Genomic DNA, 18,510 nt, shown 5'->3' with positions numbered 1-18,510 from the left:
ATAACATTTGTTTATTATTAAAAATAATTTTTATTTGAAAAAACATAAAAAAATATGAAAAAATCGCATCTGTAATTGTTATTTTAATTTTAAGGCATTAATCAAACAAGTTATACCTTAACAACTTCCTCTCGATATGCTTTTGTGACAACTTTAGATTTAATGGCAACATCTCTAAAGTCCTTTTGCTCGGGAGACATAACTTTATAATCGTCTTGACCAAGAACTTTGGTTTTAACTTTTGTTTTGAGAGCTTCGTCACGAAAGTCAAGTTGTTCCGACCCTTTAACTCTTAGTGCATCTTGAGTGGTTACTTTAGTTTCTAAATGTAGTTAGATGTGATAATCTTTTAATTTAGAAATTGATCTGTTATTCTACAAACTAAATTGATTATTTTTATTACAATTAATACAAACTCAACACACATCATGTTATCTTTAATGATGCAAAAAGCCTTTGACTTACCAACTTTTCGAGTTAAGGTTTCCGATCTAAAATCTTTTTGTTCAGCTTTTTTTAACTTTCTTACTTCTTCCGTCATATGCTTGGTCCTAACGGACGAAGAAAGCGCTTCCTTGTATGCGATAGTTGGGTCATCGCTTCACCAAAAAATTAATTTATTTTTTAAACATTTTACTTTAGTTGTAATAACGCTTTTTATTATAAGCACAATTAAAGGTGAGCAATAGTGTTTTGTTTTAAACAAAATTTTAGGTTCAAATGCTTGCATACAATATTGACACCATATAAAATTTTAACATACCAAGGGTCTTCGGAACCACTGCTAGATAACGTACGAGCTCCCAAGTCTTTATCGGTTGAGGCTGTTCGCAAAACTGACCGAAAATCAACCTGAAAAATATTTATAACATATATAAAATTTATCATACGTAAATATAAATCCAATGTTGAAAAGCACAAAAGGTTTCGTACCGACGATGACTTATAGACGGCTTTTGTTTTATTTTGTTGGTAATAATAAATAAGCGCTACTGCTGCAATTACTGACGAGCCGATATACTTAGCTAATCTAACACTATTCTGTCTACCTATAAAATCTAAAAATCCACTCCACAGGCCCATAATATTTGTAAACCTTAACTTATTTTAACGCCCAACATTCTAACCCATTTTGTTAACTATTAACAATGTTTGTGTTGCTAGTGATAGGCTTACTAATTTCGGCATCAAAAATTTGCTCTTGTTGTTAAGATAAGGTTTAATAACATCGAAAATAGATATCGTTAGTTATTTAACTCACACTATCTAGTTTCTAAAAGTATAAACTAAGTGAGTCATATAATTTCCGGTTATTTAAACACTCGGTTAATTCCAGCTATAGAAAATTACGTCAATATGTTTTAAAATCAAAATATAAAAAATAAAACTACCAATGAAATTAAAATTAAATAAAAAAAATGCTAAAATTAAATAATTTTTTTTTAAATTTCCTAATCTTAATTTTGCTGTTTTTCGAGTTTATATAACTTAACTTTTCGTCATATTAACAAACTTTTATTGCTTAAAAATGAAGTTGTATCATTTTCTTACTTGTTCTTCGGTGCTGGATTGCGATTTTAGACTTGGCTTGGCAGATTTTTTCAAAACATCTCTAAAATCTTTTCGGGTTTCCTGTTTCTTTCCACCCCCAACTATAAGTGATACTGTGCAGGTAATATCACCTAACAAATTGCTGTAAAACATTTTGTTAATTTTAGTTAATTATTGTTGAAGAAAAACTTTGATTTTTTTCAATTTTTGCAAAGTTGTTTTAACAATAATTTTATTATACATTGCATACAAAAGCTATAATTTTTATTTAATTGTTTTGCAATTATTCATTTTTTACACGTAAGCACAAAATTGAACATTGTCAAACTATTGAGGATAAATTAGACTAAATACCTGCAAGTGACAGAGTATCTACCGGCATCTTGCGGCAAAGCTTGTGCAATTTCGAGTGAATGAGTGTAGTTGTTGTCAGCATTACCTTTGGTTACGACCATTCTACTATCTTCAATTGGCTTGTTACTACAATGTATTAAAGCAAAATTTTTAACAAATATGTTTGAAAAAATGTAAAAAAAGAGTCATTTACTTACCAGAACATCCACCTAACTGTAGGAACAGGTTCGCCGTCTACCCTGCAAGTAAACATTGCCTTTTCACCCATTTCAACGTTGCACGGTTTCGGTTTTAACATAAATGTTGGTGCATCTCCATCAATCTCTGTTAATAATAACATTTATTTCACAAACAAATGTTTATTTTTTCATTAAAAACACAAAATAGAATAAAATAAAAGAGTTTTAGTCTTATTTTAAAGATAAAACTCCTGCTTTATTTTTGACATATTAGTTGTTCGAAAGCAAAATACTTTGACAAATCTATTTAAAGAAAACAACAAACCTTCAACTTTAATGTTGCATTGCGTTCTAGTTTCACCAACACTGTTGCTAATGACACAAGTATATGTTCCACTATCCTCAGGAAAGACCTCTGCGAATTTAAGGATCCTTTCATCGCCCTTCGATATAAACTCAAAGTCCCCATCAGCCTCCATTTCTTGATCCTCAAAATACCACTTTGCTGTAGGCTCTGGAGTTCCTGAAGATATTTAATAAAATTTGGAAACATGTTTTTACTTTACAGCTAAAATACAGCTTTAAAATACATACATTTAATTTATTTAAGAAGTACCTGCAACTTGACAGTAGAGTTTAAAGTTTGTGCTACCGTCCGGAACAATTTGATCCTGCATTCGTTCAGTAAAATAAGGTTTCACCAATTCTTCTTGCTTTGGTCGGGGCGGTGATACTGGGGCAGAATCTGTTTCAACTATTTTAGGCTGGGCTTCACGCTTTTCTATAGCCAAATTCTTAGTTAATATATATTACCACATAACTGTATTAGCTGTACCAAAGTGCACTGTATAGCAGAATTTATCTTCTATAAAATCTACTATATTCTAAATATGTTATAACCTGGTTGTGGCGTGCTTTCGATTTTCTTTACTGCAGGTGGAATGTGATGAGTTTGTTTTTTCTTTAAAGGTTTCGGCGGAACTAGAAATAGCATTTAAATGTTTTTTTGGTTGGCATGTAACAAAAATACACAAAATAGGAAGTGTCTGGTTTTTTGACATTTCCTTAAAACGACATGACAACTACTTAGTAGCGAATAATATCATGAAACCGATCTTAAGAAATAGCATTCCATTTGCATGCTTACAAAAAAAATAAAAATATAAAATTAATTTTAATTTCTAATGTTAAACTAACTTTAACATTAAACTACGAACATATTACATAAAATGATCACACCAAACTAATGAATAAATAGTAAATTGTAAAATTATGTCAATATATAGAAACACTATTACCGAGTTGTTACGCGATTCTTGAGCGACTTACCGTCAATTGAGACTTTGCATGAACACATGACACGTTTAAGCGGGTTTTCCGCAATGCAAGTATAAACCCCCTCGTCCTCTGGCAACGCTTCAGTGAGCAAAAGAGTGATATTTCCATCTTTTTCATACTTAATATCCGCGTCTTGGATCTCTTCACCGTCCAATAGCCAAGTGATCTACAAAGAAAAAAGCCGAGAATAAGAAATGCTAGGACATGATAATAACACCAATCTAATTTATGAGAAAAAACTGTAGCCTACTACAGGCACCTACAACGCCAATAAACAAAGCTAAGTTATCTAAAACAAATACAAGAAAATTATTTTACGTTAGGTCTTGGTGTTCCAACGATTTGACACTTTAGGACAATGTCTTGTCCCTCCTTAATAGTTGTATCTTCAAGAAGAATAGGAAATGAAGGTTCTTTATGTTTTGGAACAACTTCTTTGGGTTCTTTTTTAGGTTCGGGTTTTTTGACAGGTGCTAAACATAAAAGTTATTTATGTAACAACACTCACATAAGGAATGTATATTCTGATTAAATTATCATACACAACAAAAATATTAAGAAATGTGCTAACTTAAACTTTATTTATTTTTAATCATTTTAAGTAATTACCATTAACAGTAACGCGGCAAAAAGTCTCCGCTTTTCCTGCTGGATTAGTAGCAACACATCGATATTCTCCCGAATCCTCCTGCATCACATCTTCTACAAGCAACTTTGCTACTCCGTTTTCAAAACTTGCATCTCCGTCCTCTCCGTCCATTTTTTGACCATCTAATATCCACGAAATTTTGGGGACTGGAGTTCCAGTTACACGACATTGCAATCTTAAAAAAGGTGTTTTGACAAAACTCAAGGCCATTGTGACGTAATAAAAATGTGTTTACTAATAAACATGAATTTATTTTCAAATACTGAACACAACCTTACATTTAAAATTTTGTATATTTTTAATATTAGACATTCTGAGAGTTTCAACTTAAAATACTTTCGTTATTCAATATTAGTTGTTAAACAATTAAGAAGTTATCAGATAACCGCAGTCAAACAAGAACTTACTTTAAATCTTGCCAATCATCTAGCGTGACGTCATTAAGGGTTTCGGTAAACTGCGGTGCAATTAAAGTGGGCTCTTCTTTCTTAATCACCGGTTTGGGTTTGGTTTTGGGCTCGGAAGTAACATTAACTATGCAAACCGACTCGGCTTCCCCGGATAGATTGCGAGCACTGCAAATATATTTCCCACCATCTCTGTGGCCGGCTTTCCTTATCCGGACCATAGCAACTCCTGTAAATAGGGAACATTTACAAACATAAATCATCTTTTCCACTATAAATAGATACAAAAAACATGTTTTTATAATAAAAACATTGACTTTCTATTTACCATCTTCATATGAGGTGTCAGTGCTCAACACACTCAACGATCTTCCGTCACGTGTCCAGGTCACTCGTGGTTGCGGATGACCGGTCACCTTGCATTGAAAACTTGCCTCCTCACCTTCTCCAACGTTGACAACGTCCGGAAGATTACTCAAGAAAGTCGGTGCTACTCTCTTAGCTAATTTAGAATTAATAACAATGAGTAAAACCTTTTACTTTTTTAGAACAGATTAATAGCATTTTTCGTTAAATAACTATTGATGTGACGTCACTACTTACATCTGACGTAAATGCGAGATTGGTGCGATGCCTTTCCCGCCGAGTTTTGAATATCACACTTGATATGACCGCCATGAGATGAAGTCACTGAGTCAAATGTTATAGAAGCTTTGCCGTCCTAAAAAAAGATTAATTATTATTAAATAATTTAAAAAAAGTAATTTATATTTTTAAAATCATTCAACAAACCTGGTAAGAAACCTTCGCATTTTCCACTGCCTGATCATTGATAGACCATGTCACTGTAGGACAGGGATTGCCCGTGACGTCACATTCCAATGTTAAAACATCGCCCTCTTGTGTGCGAGTGTATTCGTCAAATAAATTTGCAAATTTAGGAGGAGAAGTTGGAGCTTTTTTCTCAGGTTTGGGCAGTGCTAAAAAAGTTAAACATAAATTATTAATTTTAAAAAAAAAAACTATTTTATCCAGAATCTAAATTAATAACACAATTCAAGTCTTACCAGTAATGGTTACTTGGCAACTTGTGGTGGCTTTGCCCTCCCCGTTAACAGCGAGACAAGTATAAGTCCCGTTATCATCTTCAGTGGCTTGCTCTAAAGTTAAAGCCGCTACCCCGTCTTGATAAGTGATTTCTAACCCCTCTTCTGCATCCAGCACCTATTTATTAAATCAAATCAAAATGTAATTTATACAGAAATACACAAATTTTGTTCTGATACAATTAATATAAATTTTAAATTAATATAGATAAGTGTTTTATAGTAAACATTAAATAATGTATGCTATAAAAAATGACCTAAACATATTGGTATTGCTAATTTTTTTAATTAACATAGAAACACAACTATTCGATTCGCTCTAAAACTTGAAATAAATACCAATTCAATTGGTCAAAACATTTTACCAAAAATGAACCAACCTCATCATTAAACATCCATTGAACTTTTGGTTCAGGTATTCCCGTCACCATACATCTCAAACAAACATCATCACCATCTGTAGTGGTTAGATCAGACAGAGGAGCAGTGAATTCGGGCGGAATATCGTTCTTTTTTTCTGTCAAAAAACAAAAAAAAATTTATTATCAACCAATAATTTTTGTGTTTAATTATAAAAAAAAATTCAGTTATTCTTTAACTTACGTTTAACACGAACTCTGCAAGCAACTGAATCCTCACCACTTGCATTTAAGGCACTGCACATATATTGTCCACTGTATGCCACTGTGATTTTACCAATTTCAAGTCTGTATAAAAATGCACGAATTAGAAATTTAAACAATTTAGAAATTGCCAAATATTCACTTATTAAAAACTTTTGTAGTGTTAAAAATAACTCTAAAAGATTCTTTGTAAATATCTATTAGTAATTGACCCAAAGTATTTCCAAATTAAAAGATAAAAATTTCAAGAAATTCAGTTTGAAGTGCTTAATATTGCTTTACATCTTAAATAAAACACATACTTGGCAATGTTTCCATGATAGGTGCTTTCCCCGATCGCCACTTCTTCGCCATCTAACGACCAAACAATTTCAGGACTGGGACTTCCGCTAACTTCAGTTTCCAGCGTCATTTTATCACCTTCAGTAAGTCTTTGATCTGATGGTCTTTTCGAAAAACGTGGTAGAGTATGCACCGGCTTAGCTATAAAATATCCAATAAAATTTTAAATTCGACAAATATATTTCGTGTATGCAGCGTTTGACATATGTTAAACATGTAATTTTATAAATCTTACCTTTTATAGTTACTCGACTGCTGCATTGTACAATTCCACCTTCGTTACGAGCTTTGCAAACATATTCTCCGGCATGTTGAGCTTGCAGATCTCGCAGACGAAGTCTTGCAATTCCATTTCTAAAAGATGTAAAAACTTCGTCTTCGTCAATTCCCAGTTCTCGTCCGTTTCGCAGCCATGATAAATCAGGATCGGGATCGCCTGATACTTCACATTGAAGTAGAAGTTCTTCGCCTAAATTTTATTTAATGTTAAATTACATTCTTTAGATCCCCTAATTTAACGATATAACTTTGTTAAGCATAACAAACCTTAGCCACTAAATCTTTTTTTTAATAAAGTCTACCATAGTTAGAAAACATAACACATGTTATACCTTCTAGTACTTGAGTGCTGGAAAGTCTTCTTGTAAATGTTGGGGCAACGTAATGTCGTTTACTCCAACTGCTTTTTGCACTTGTTTTATGCGTCTCGACCGTATCTTCCGCCTCCAAATCGTGACGTGAAGATGACGTAGACACACGTGAGTGTGACGAAATTGTTGATGAAATCGATGACGTAGGTGAATCTTTTGAGTCGTCAGGTTTTAGATTTGCTGGAATAATTAATTCTTGAACACGTGATGTTTTCTTTTCTTCTTCTGCTGCCATGCTGTGAGAGCCATTGTGACGTATCTGAGCGTTATTATTGTCATTGCGGTTATTGACGGTAACCTGGTGGTTTGTGGTGGGTTTCGAACTAGTAACTCTTTGACTTGGTGTCGATTTCCCACCACCGCTACCTAAAAACACAAGTTGTTGGGTTTAATTTTACATATAAAAAGCAATTTATAACTTACATGTTGTACAACATTTAGCAAAGGTTTTATTTTTAAATACCTGTTATAACAACGTCAACGGCAGCAGTTTGTTTTCCGAGAGAGTTTCGAGCAGTGACGCCGTATTTTCCTGCGTCTCCTGTTCCGCATTCGTCAATCTCAAGGTAATAATCATTGTTGTCATTTCTGGTGTGTATATGCCCGTCTGTTTTCTCATCGTCAACCAAGTCTCCATCTTTTTCCCATGTCACAGTTGGTTTAGGGTGGCCGAGTAAGGTGCATTTCAGACATAGGCTAAAATGCAAAAAAGTTTAAAAATTAACTTTACTAAAAATTTGTTTATGATAAAACTAAACATTAAGTATCAGTTATCCAAGTATAAATTTCTTGCCTTTCCCCGACTGCAATCGTTTGTGGTCTCGGCCTTAAAATAAATCCAGGTCCTCTTCTTCGAGGAGGAGGTCCGCCACCAATTTTTCCACCCCCAGCCGGCTTAATTCCGGCACTCCAAGATTCAACGCTCCCAGATACCAACCTAGACTGAGCTGCTCGTTTTAATTTTGGCGAGCGGGATGGAGAACTAAGGTTAGAAGCATTTGGGCTGCTGCGGTTGGAACTGTAAGTTCCAGAGAGTTGACTGTTAGAAGAGCCTCGTGAAGCAGACATATCTATAAATATAATAAATTAAAAATTACGATTAATATTACTAATTTTGACCTTACCAAAACTGAAAAATGTAAGTAACGTATATAATATTTCATTTAAAATCAAAAGCACGTTGAACTTCTAACTTAATCTCGTGTTAGATTAAAGTATTAATTTTAAACCAGACGGATAAACTATATACTTAGTCTGCTTTCTCTGTTGCATCGGAATGCAAAATAGTCAATTTAGACACCTGTAATTTAACTGAATTGCCCAACCTTTAAAAACAAGATAACATTCTTTAATACACGCTAAGTTGTCGATAACACAAGTTTCTGTAGAGCTAAGCTGATAATAATGTTTATGTTGATTGCTAGCAACGCGAATTTAAGTCGTGTTCAGCCTACATTAAGACGAGTCAACAGCGAAAAGATAAACACCGTTGAAGATATTACGGTCGTGCGCGCTTAGACAAATACCGCAAATACCAGACTGAAAGCCAATCAAAAACGTGTTTATCGAGATTGAAAAATGCTATACCTTCTGAAAAGTCTAATTTTCTAAGAAATAACCCAAGGTAGAACACATTTAAGCACAACGAATCCATTTCACAAACACGAAATTACGAACAATTTTTGCCCACACACAGAGGACAGATGTTGACATTGTAATCAATGACTTATACCCTCCTTTAACACAAATAAATAAAATGAGCGATTGAGAAAGCTTACCTTGCACGTGAAGTTGAGCGGAACAGGAGTCGTTGCCGATATGATTCGATGCTGTTATTGAATATTTGCCCCCGTCAGTTAGTTCAGTTCTTGAAATAATTAGACTGTGGGTTCCATATACTTCCATAATCCTAACCCTACTAGAGGCTGAAACAGGATTGCCGTCCTAAATAAACAACATTTACTTAACTTATTTTTCCCTAAATATCCATTAAAATATGAACGATAAAGTTTGTATTACTAAAATAAAAATTTTTAGATTTCTTATTTTACTTTAGTAACCAAACTAAATTGTGTTAATGCTAAGCCAACTATGTCTGATAGAGCCGCACTAATTGAGCTTAATCTTGAAATTAGACTCCTTTAACCACCAACTAATGAAACATAGGAATTTTAAACATAGTTGGGCCTAATTTGGCTGTAAGACAAAATTTTAAATTTATTTTTTGTACCTTAAAAAGTAGTAAGCTTATATTTATTTGAATGTTTGTAAGAAACAGGTAAAGCCAAATATTGCAAACTATTTAGATAAAAAAACGTTTGCAAAACAAATACCCCAAATGAAAAAAAAAATCTAAAACATTTTTAAATATTACATTATTACATTCTGGCTTCATATAAAAAAAAACTTTAAAAAACAACATTAAAATTAGTTCTTACTTTTAACAAAAAATAATTCAAATAATCTCTCAAAAATTTTTTTTAATTATAAATCTTTCTAAAACTCAAGTTTTAAAAATGTAAGTATTTGTCTGATTCTCCAATAGATCTAATATTTAAAAACCTTTTTTAATATTTCAAAAATCCTAACCTACTAAAAAATATCTAACACCAACAAAACTGCTTATGCAAAAATGTAAACCTCTCAACGCAATGTTATTGGAAAAGTGATCCATTTACGGAAACCTCCTACCATCTTAGGCTTAGAACACTTTCTTTCCATGCGTGACAGAACCATATATGGCTTTGTGGTTAGCTCGGAATTGAACCACATATTTTGCTCGTGAAACTTATAATCAAGGCGAGTTTTTTTAACGGCGTTGTACACATATTCAAGTACAGACAATTATCAAAACGCCATAGCCTTGAATTTTGTTATGAGAATAATTACAGCTCTAAATATTTATCGCTAAATACGTGACATGAATTATAACAACGCTTTGCAGCTACCTGGCATTTAAAATAATTACTTCTGTATCATAATTTTTAAAATAGTTCCTTCAAAATGTTAAACGACCCTTTGTATGCAAACTTGGTATATTAAGTAACATATAAATATTAAAGCTCAATAAATATATAACATACTAAACTAATATTTAAAAATAGATTTGACTTATACGAGAAGCGAACTTCCTAAGTATACTTCAAATTCGCGCAGAAACAATAGACTCTTTTTACCACTATGACCTAGATGTAAATCAAAGAACGCTTTGAAAACATACTCGTGAGCCCTATTTGATGTAGTACGACCTGCTAGATTTTCTCACTAAAGCGACGGTTACCTTATATATACGAATATGCGGTCTGGACTGTCGCTTTTTGAACAAAGAATAGCGTTGTTGCTTTAAACCAGGCCGAAAATTATAAGCGGAAAATCGTCCCTTGCCTCTTTAAACCATACAAAGGATTTAAACAACGTGACTTAATGTGCTTACTGGTTGGCCACGTAAAGAAATGACAAATTACCTTTTATGTTTGGGTTCAGAAAACTTGTAGACGCAAAAGAGATAATAATTATTTAAAGCAAATATAATTTAAAATTTGTAATTTTTTCGGTTTTATCCATTTGATCTAGCACATTTAAGCAATAAATAAAGGTAGTAAAACATTATAACAGTAATGTTAACATTAAAAATATATAATTAATAATAAAAATGTATATTTCGTATCACACTTTATTCTGAGAAATATTTATCGTTTTTAAATGTACCAGAACGATTTTAAATACCTGAACCTACATATATTTAAACTGTGGTTAAACCTAATCCCCTGTAACTGCAGTTGAATTAAATACAACACACTCCACTGCGTTTCAATCTTATTAACGATCCTTCACAGCTCAAGAAAAAAAAACTTTTTTTAATTAAACGCTTTTATGGGCACTACCCGTACGCTGAAGTAGTTGCACAGATCCATTAAAATTGTCAACCATACGTTAATCGTATTTGAACAGTAATAAAAAAGACGGACGACGCTGTTTACAACTTTAAAACAAAAAGAATCACTCAGCAAACTGTTTAATTTAAATCAAGGGCGTATTTGCACAACATCTAAAATTCTTTGCAGAACGAAATTACCAACTACTGTTTAGAAAATGCATTGTAAATCATCAAATGTGCGGCAGTAACTTTATTGAGATTACTAAAATTATACAATGTCATTATCAAGTGTTTAATATATCAATTAATCTTTAAAAAAAATTGTTTTGAATATTTTTAATATTTCTAATTAATATTGCTTACCACAAAATCAGGACTAGTCCAAAATACTGGTTCTAATGGCCAGTCATAATGTCCAGTGGTACACATTTAAATGACAAGCCTTTTAAATATATAACTTTCCTTAAAATAAAACAAAACATAAAATGTTATATCCTAAAATCAATTTTACAATTACAAAATCATAGCGAATTTTTTGCACTATTGTAACTTGCAAAAAAACGTTACGTTTTTGTTGTAGACTTTCCAACTGACTTGAATTTCTAAGATAGCAATTTTATATAAACTCTGTCAATACAAAACGCTGTTTTAACTCTTTTGTCAACCAGTCAAGCCCTGCAGCCTAAACGTTGTAACAAACTTTGTTTAATTACATGGTTACCTCAACGTAGTCGAAAAGAAACGGAAGGCTGCATCTATGATTAACCAAACTTGTGCATTCTTTGTTAATTTGTACTTCCGTTCTAACATATTTTTAAAATTATAAACTGTTGCAGACAATTAAAAGGCATTTCAACTGTTGAAAAACTACTTTTATGAACTAAAAAAACATTTTTCGTGAAAGAATAATGCAAATACTTTCTGCTTAGACAAGAGAGTGGCTAAGTAAATATTAAAAACACCTCAGTTATTAATGACCTATTATATTTAAGTAACTCAAAATCTTCAATAAGAAAAAAAATTCAATAAACGAAAACAAAAAAATTGAGGAAAAATGCCAATTGATTTAAAATTTCCTTAAAAGAAGTCTGTATATAAATTTATCTTGAGTGCATTTTAGAATAGGGAGAGAAATTGCCTTCTTACCTTATTTGGCTTCGTAAACTTATCTGAGTAACTTTAAAACAGTAAACACTTCCTGTTTTCTAATTTTTTTACTGTTTTGCTGTAATAATATATGAATTTTTAAACAATTATTTATTACAATCGTTTTCAAAGAACTAGGCTTCTTGTGAAACTAAAAACTGGCTAACTTCACAATCCTACTTATATGCAAACCCACTATTAAGAGATTTTTACGTATAGTCATTGCTTACGCTAGGGCTAGGCTATATACCCACTTTAAACTTCAATGATATTTTCATTTTGTAAACTTGCGAATGATGAAAAGAATTTGTACCGAAAGTGTGTTTACGGTGTCTAAATGGTGTGTAAAACCCTATCACGTTCTCTGGCGCAATTAGGTGCCAATACCAACTAGGGTAAGGCGGGTATTGTTTTTTAGAGCAGGCTAACGGTTTATCCTTTTAGTCCGAAAAACGACAAGACACGATTAAAGAATGCCAACAGGGAGTATTGACATACCTGGTTTTACGAAATTAAACAAAATTTAAGCAACTTCAACATACCTGCATGGTACATTTCTATTGCTATATTAGACAACTTATAATATATGTAAAAGTTCATTTTTTACAAGCGCATTTGTAAATAAAACTATGAAAACCGCAATAACAGCTATAAAGTATTTGATTTCGGGTGCATTTTTTATACAAAACGCAAATAAGTAAAAGATCCACGATCAGATAAAAAAGAAGGTTAAGTTTGTTATGACATAAATATGGCTACAGAAATACCACAACGTCTTTACCGTGAAATGAAAGTGCCCAACACCTTATCAATCAGTTTTTAATCTTGGTCTTTCTGCTGTTTAACAACGTTTCGTACCCAAATCAAAACCAATTTCGATTTAAAAACAATTTCCTGTCAGGCGAAACGAAAAATGCACGTGACATACGTAAATGGGCGGAGAGCTAAAGTTTCTCTGACGTCAGAACATAGTAATGGGTTAATATTCACTTTCTACACGGACATAGCTAAAGTATTCAATAACACAATAACATCTTTGGTTTTCGGCTAAAAATTGGGCCAGGAAACCATATCTAGATAATAGTAACCGCGTTGGTGTTTGTGGAAAAATAATGTTAAAGTTAAGCCCCATTACAAACTGTAAAACAGTATTAACTAGTATGAGTCATGTACTCTGCGGCCTTAACTTTTGGTCAATCACGACTAGGTCGACCCATAATTAAATCACCAATTTTTATACGCGCTTTTTAAGTGCCAGTTATTGCAAAAATATTCACTTACACAAACACATTCAAACATAAGTAAGTGTTAAAAAATAAGAAGTACGTTAAATACAAAATTACTTAAGTTACATGTTAGATTTATAGTAATAACTTTTCTTTTACTATTTAAAAAAATTGTTGGCAGCTATAATTTTAACAAATATTGTTTTGCAAACTGTACTAAATAAATTAAATGCCTTACGGCGTATACATGCCAAAATTAACCACACTTACAACCGGCATAGCACCTGTTAAGTTGCACATATTTGTTGGCAAAATTAATCAAATTAAATAAAAGATATAACAATTTTCATATTTATTTAAATGCCATGTTATTGTAGTACAAATATGCATAAAACGTTTTATAATTCCTTTCAAACTGCAATTAAACTTTGAAGTGGACGATTTTTGGCATAAATTTATTTACAAGTTAAGTAACAAGTATAATATATATTAAATTCTGTACCTTTTTCCATTGCACTGTGGGCTTGGGTCGACCCTCAATTTTGCATTCAAATCTGACTCGATCTCCAGACTTTACGTCTGAGGGTTTTAAGACTTGGCTAAAAGAGGGCGCTCTTTCGCGAGACATTTCGGATTCGGAATTTTCACAAGCTACAGTATAAAAATAAAGTATTAGATTTTATAATATTTAATTTAACATTGTATAGTAAATAATAAAATTGTGATTTATTTAGCATTTAATAAAACACCTTTAGTCTTGTTAGAGATATAAAACACGCTTACCATAAATACTTTTACTTAATTTAAAAGATTAACTAATTTAAGTATTACATTAACGAGCTTATTATATAGTTTGCCAAAGCAGACAAGATTTTGTATATTGACAAAACAACATTTTTAAAAAACAATTTGCAGAAACTTTTAAAGTTAGATAAACGAAAATCGATAAGAAAACCACGCGCAAAAGAAAGGAATTTTAATCGTCTAAATGCAAGTCTTTTACCTGTTAAAACTAGTTCAACCGAACACGATGCTTTACCAGCAGAATTGTGAGCCACGCAGCGGTATTTACCGGCGTCTAATGCTGTTAAATCTTGTAATTCAAGGCTGGATTGGCCTTCTGGAGTTGTTTGAATATTAATGCGATCAGATGAGCGAAGCTTAGCAGATCCCTGTTACATACCAAAAGAAAGATTAAGGATCTTTTACATAAAGAAATAATATTTTTAAAGTATTTACACATTCAAGATAAATAAAGGCACACATTTAAGGTTAAAAGATCTATGTAATATACCAAAATAAGGATTAAGGGGCTTTTACATAAAGAAAAAATACTTTTAAAGTATTTACACATTGTAAGAATATAAGACCTGAAAGCTTTAAAAAATATTTTTATTTCAATGGACGCTTAACTTCAAGGAAATCACAACAAGAGTAATTTACGTTTTAATTTAATGAACAGTTTTGCTTTTCAACAGTTCATTTAATTACAACTTTAAAATCAACAAATCTATCTTGATGACCACAAAAGCATCAACTTCGCTTAAAAATCGGGTATATGATAAAAATTTTAACAAACAAAAATTTTAACAAATTTTAACAAAAATTTTATTGTTTGAAAGAAATTTAATTAACGTGCTTTTACCTAAGAAACTTTATAATAACTTTTTCTACAATTATTGCTTAAAATCATAAAGAAAAAAAAATTATAAAGTAAAATACATTAAACATTTATTATTATACAGACTGACGGCTTAAAATAAAAAAGTGTCATTAAGTCATTTCACAGTCTTTCATCTTTTTATTTTGTTACAGGGTCCTGTTCTGCCGATTTAAAATGCGGAATTTTGCGATTCGAAAACAATAAGCACGTTGTTTATAAACAATAGTCTACTATTACGTCATAACTAAAACAAGAAATCAAATTATGAAATTAATCATTGCCTTTCAGTAATTTGGGGCTAAAAACAAAAATCGTAAATAAAATCAAAGTTTTTATGCTAAGTTATATAGTTTCGATTTAAGAGATTTAGGTTTTTATCGAATATCATGTACAAAAGTCTGAAAGCTTTTTTTACTTACAAGTTAACCCACAACATATATTGACGTCGTCAGATATACAGTTTCTAAAGTTATATGCCCGAGGCTTACTTACTGTCGGCACTCTTATATTATTACAATAAATTCGGATTAAAATTAAGCTTTAACTCTTGTATTGCAGGTTGAATTGTTTAAATTTAAAATGCCTTTACACCCCTTTATATAAAAAATGGGTAAACGATAAAAATACTAATTCTGCCTACCTTAAATAAAACTAAATCAGCATTGCCTTCACTTTTATTACTTAAATTTTAATTTAAGCTATAAAATAATAGTTAAAATTTGATATATACAGTTGTCTACAAGTTAATAAAAAAATTATTTTTATTTATTTTTGTGACCTTGCAATCATTAATTTTACCACCTAGTAAGGATCGTAGTTTTGTAAACTATAATTTTAACATGTATGTAATATTAGGGCGGTACCACGCTCTGGAGATACAGTATCCGCACACATAATATTTTTTCCCGGTAACTTAACCCAGTTACCTGTTACACTTGGCTAAACACACCTATTTCCTGATGCATTGACATTTTACGCATTTTCGTTTCTTTTTGTAAGCATAAGCATAAAAGCAATGTTAAATTTCAAGTTTTTAGCTAAAGTAAATAATGTAAGCGAAATGGTAAAGTTTAATAGTACATTGACACAATTTTTATGCTTTATATTAAAGTACTTTACTTATTTTATTGCAAAATAAAATTTCCTTTTTGTAAGCTTAGGCATGAAAGCGATGTTAAATTTCAAGTTTTTAGCTAAAGTAAAATAATATAAGCCAAATGGGGAAGTTTAATAGTACTTACTTACCTTATTGCAATATAAAATTTCCTTTCACTTTTTAAAATACTTTAATAACCTACAACGTTACAACAAGTATCTAACCCAACTATGGGCATAGCACCTTTAAAAATATAAATTAAATAGAAATAAGCCTTTAAGTAGATGTAAACTAATAAAAAAACCAAAAAGCTTAATTATATGTAGTCGTTTTGTTTCAAATAAATATTTAAAATACTAAACTGTAATTAAAGGTAATAATAGTGAGACAATACCTGTTTACTTATACTTGCTTAATTGTATAAGCTCTGCCTAATTAAAATTGACCTCAACCAAATCTTAATATTTTTGAGAGTCTTGTATTTTTGATAGTAAAATGATTCTTTCTGCTATAGAGATTATTCACATAATATAACTTGATAATTTAAGGCATAAGTTAACCTAATAATCTATTAACCCTTTTGATATACAAAGCGTTAAGTATTTATACTTATTTCATGCAATTCTGAAATACCTTAAATTTATAGATAATGCCAATTTATATCTATCTTTACTTCAACGTAAGTACTACTTTTTGGCGACAAAACTACTAAAACTTTTGTGAAGTTAAACATACAGTTTTAGACTCAATTGACTTTTCTGTAATGTGGGAGTTGAATTGCCGAAAAAGATGGTTACGCCAAATCGAACATGTAGACCAAAAAGAATTTCGCTCAGACGTCGCGAGAAAAAATGTTCGTTGAAATGTTGTTATACACCATACATAGCGCATAGGTTTTTACGGTTATGGCGACTTTTAAAAGGCAGAAAACCGTGACGACATTTTTCAATTTGAGAAAAGCAAACTATTTGAACAGGGTTTATGAGTTTTAACATACTAACTTGCTGTAAACGCCGACGACTTGTACATGTTAAAAGCAAACCAAAAAATGTTTAATCGAGAATTTAAAAGAAAAGCTCTAACAAATTCTATATATTGCAAAACGACTGTATTGTGAACAGCACTATTACTAAAAAGACTTTATAAACTTCCCTCCATAAAAAAGCAATAAAACTAAGTTTAAACTAATCGTTTTACAGTTCCTTTAACTTTACTAACATAACACTTGACTTAGTCTGTACAGTTGCGCTACAAAATTGATTTACAGTAATTTTTTGTTTATGGAAATAGAAAAAGCCGACAATGTCATTGCCTTTGGCCATTTACCTTAACCAAACCTTTTTAGGCGACTCGATTTTAAAACACTCTAAGTTTAAATAATTAGAAAAAACTTAAAAAGGGAATTTGTGGTCACGAAGATGACCTCTAAACTCCAACATAAACAAAACTTTAAAAAAGTTTGCTAAAATATAAACTAACATAGTTCACGAAAAATAACGGTAAAACAATGTTAGGAACTTGTAATGTAAAATCAAACTGTTAAACAAACCACAAATAAAACAAGTGTTTAAATTTAGAAAATTTACAAAAAAATATTTGTTTATAAGTCTGTTAAATGTTAGTAAATGCCTGATAAATCAATTTCAAATATCATAGAATTGTAAAAATAAAAATAAGAAAATTTAACTTCATCGAAAAAATAAATTATTGAAAGCTTTAAGTTAAAAAAATTGAATTTTTATTTTATATTTTTTTTATAAAACAACTAACATATTAAATTAAAATATAAAAATAGCTAATTAAGTGTTTTATTTAATGCAAAGACAAATTCTTTAAATATATTTTAATCAATCATCAAATTGTAATACATCGTGGCTAAGATATAATTTAATTTACATACTTTTAAAATATAATCGATTTGTTTTTTATGCCTCAAGGGCTAACGAACCAAAATTAAGAAACATGAACTTGTATTATTTTCACTTTTACCAATCGCATAAGCGGACTATAATAACACTGCTTACAGAAAACTAATACATCTCAATTATGCAACGCAATACCTGGCAGTTCTAAAGTTTATGTGTGATTTAAAAATTTGAAGAATCTTTATTCATTCTCTCGAATATAAACTTTTTAATAATACAAATAATAACTTGTTAAAATTAAGTTTTAATTGAAAAAGGAACCTAACCAACTATTTGCAAGAAAATGAGTTCTGTTATTTCACAACTATACCTCTTATTAAAAATTTGCAAGATCAACATAAAATGGCAGGAGCTAGTCAAAACTGAAATGATTAATAA

The 18,510-nt window shown here is 31.0% G+C and overlaps 1 protein-coding gene across 7 annotated transcripts in view; it reads right to left on the bottom strand.

Moving 5' to 3' along the window:
• The window catches only part of LOC145743660 (myosin light chain kinase, smooth muscle-like), a 47,195-nt gene that overhangs the window by 12,529 nt on the left and 16,156 nt on the right, over window positions 1–18,510 (bottom strand). For 4 of the 7 annotated variants that reach the window (XM_082561685.1, XM_082561681.1, XM_082561683.1 and 1 more), the window contains 27 exons: window positions 14,452–14,620; window positions 13,951–14,099; window positions 8,978–9,143; window positions 7,993–8,269; window positions 7,663–7,895; window positions 7,161–7,565; window positions 6,785–7,018; window positions 6,510–6,690; window positions 6,188–6,291; window positions 5,965–6,101; window positions 5,546–5,702; window positions 5,271–5,458; window positions 5,082–5,199; window positions 4,807–4,980; window positions 4,479–4,707; window positions 4,032–4,246; window positions 3,741–3,895; window positions 3,414–3,588; window positions 2,985–3,065; window positions 2,701–2,865; window positions 2,410–2,607; window positions 2,103–2,229; window positions 1,906–2,031; window positions 1,552–1,693; window positions 764–852; window positions 466–599; window positions 117–322 (listed from right to left, as the gene is read on the bottom strand). In XM_082561685.1, the coding sequence (XP_082417811.1) occupies window positions 117–322; window positions 466–599; window positions 764–852; window positions 1,552–1,693; window positions 1,906–2,031; window positions 2,103–2,229; window positions 2,410–2,607; window positions 2,701–2,865; window positions 2,985–3,065; window positions 3,414–3,588; window positions 3,741–3,895; window positions 4,032–4,246; window positions 4,479–4,707; window positions 4,807–4,980; window positions 5,082–5,199; window positions 5,271–5,458; window positions 5,546–5,702; window positions 5,965–6,101; window positions 6,188–6,291; window positions 6,510–6,690; window positions 6,785–7,018; window positions 7,161–7,565; window positions 7,663–7,895; window positions 7,993–8,269; window positions 8,978–9,143; window positions 13,951–14,099; window positions 14,452–14,620 (4,734 nt within the window). Of the gene's footprint in view, window positions 1–116; window positions 323–465; window positions 600–763; window positions 853–1,551; window positions 1,694–1,905; window positions 2,032–2,102; window positions 2,230–2,409; window positions 2,608–2,700; window positions 2,866–2,984; window positions 3,066–3,413; window positions 3,589–3,740; window positions 3,896–4,031; window positions 4,247–4,478; window positions 4,708–4,806; window positions 4,981–5,081; window positions 5,200–5,270; window positions 5,459–5,545; window positions 5,703–5,964; window positions 6,102–6,187; window positions 6,292–6,509; window positions 6,691–6,784; window positions 7,019–7,160; window positions 7,566–7,662; window positions 7,896–7,992; window positions 8,270–8,977; window positions 9,144–11,439; window positions 11,540–13,950; window positions 14,100–14,451; window positions 14,621–16,356; window positions 16,454–18,510 lie in introns of those variants that run through there. The other 3 variants (XM_082561686.1, XM_082561682.1, XM_082561687.1) reach the window with 3 other exon arrangements.

This window comes from Corella eumyota, chromosome 2, assembly GCF_963082875.1.
Source record: "Corella eumyota chromosome 2, kaCorEumy4.1, whole genome shotgun sequence".
In the NCBI taxonomy this organism is placed as follows: Eukaryota; Metazoa; Chordata; class Ascidiacea; order Phlebobranchia; family Corellidae; genus Corella; species Corella eumyota.
This window is presented reverse-complemented; position numbering and strand designations above follow the sequence as displayed.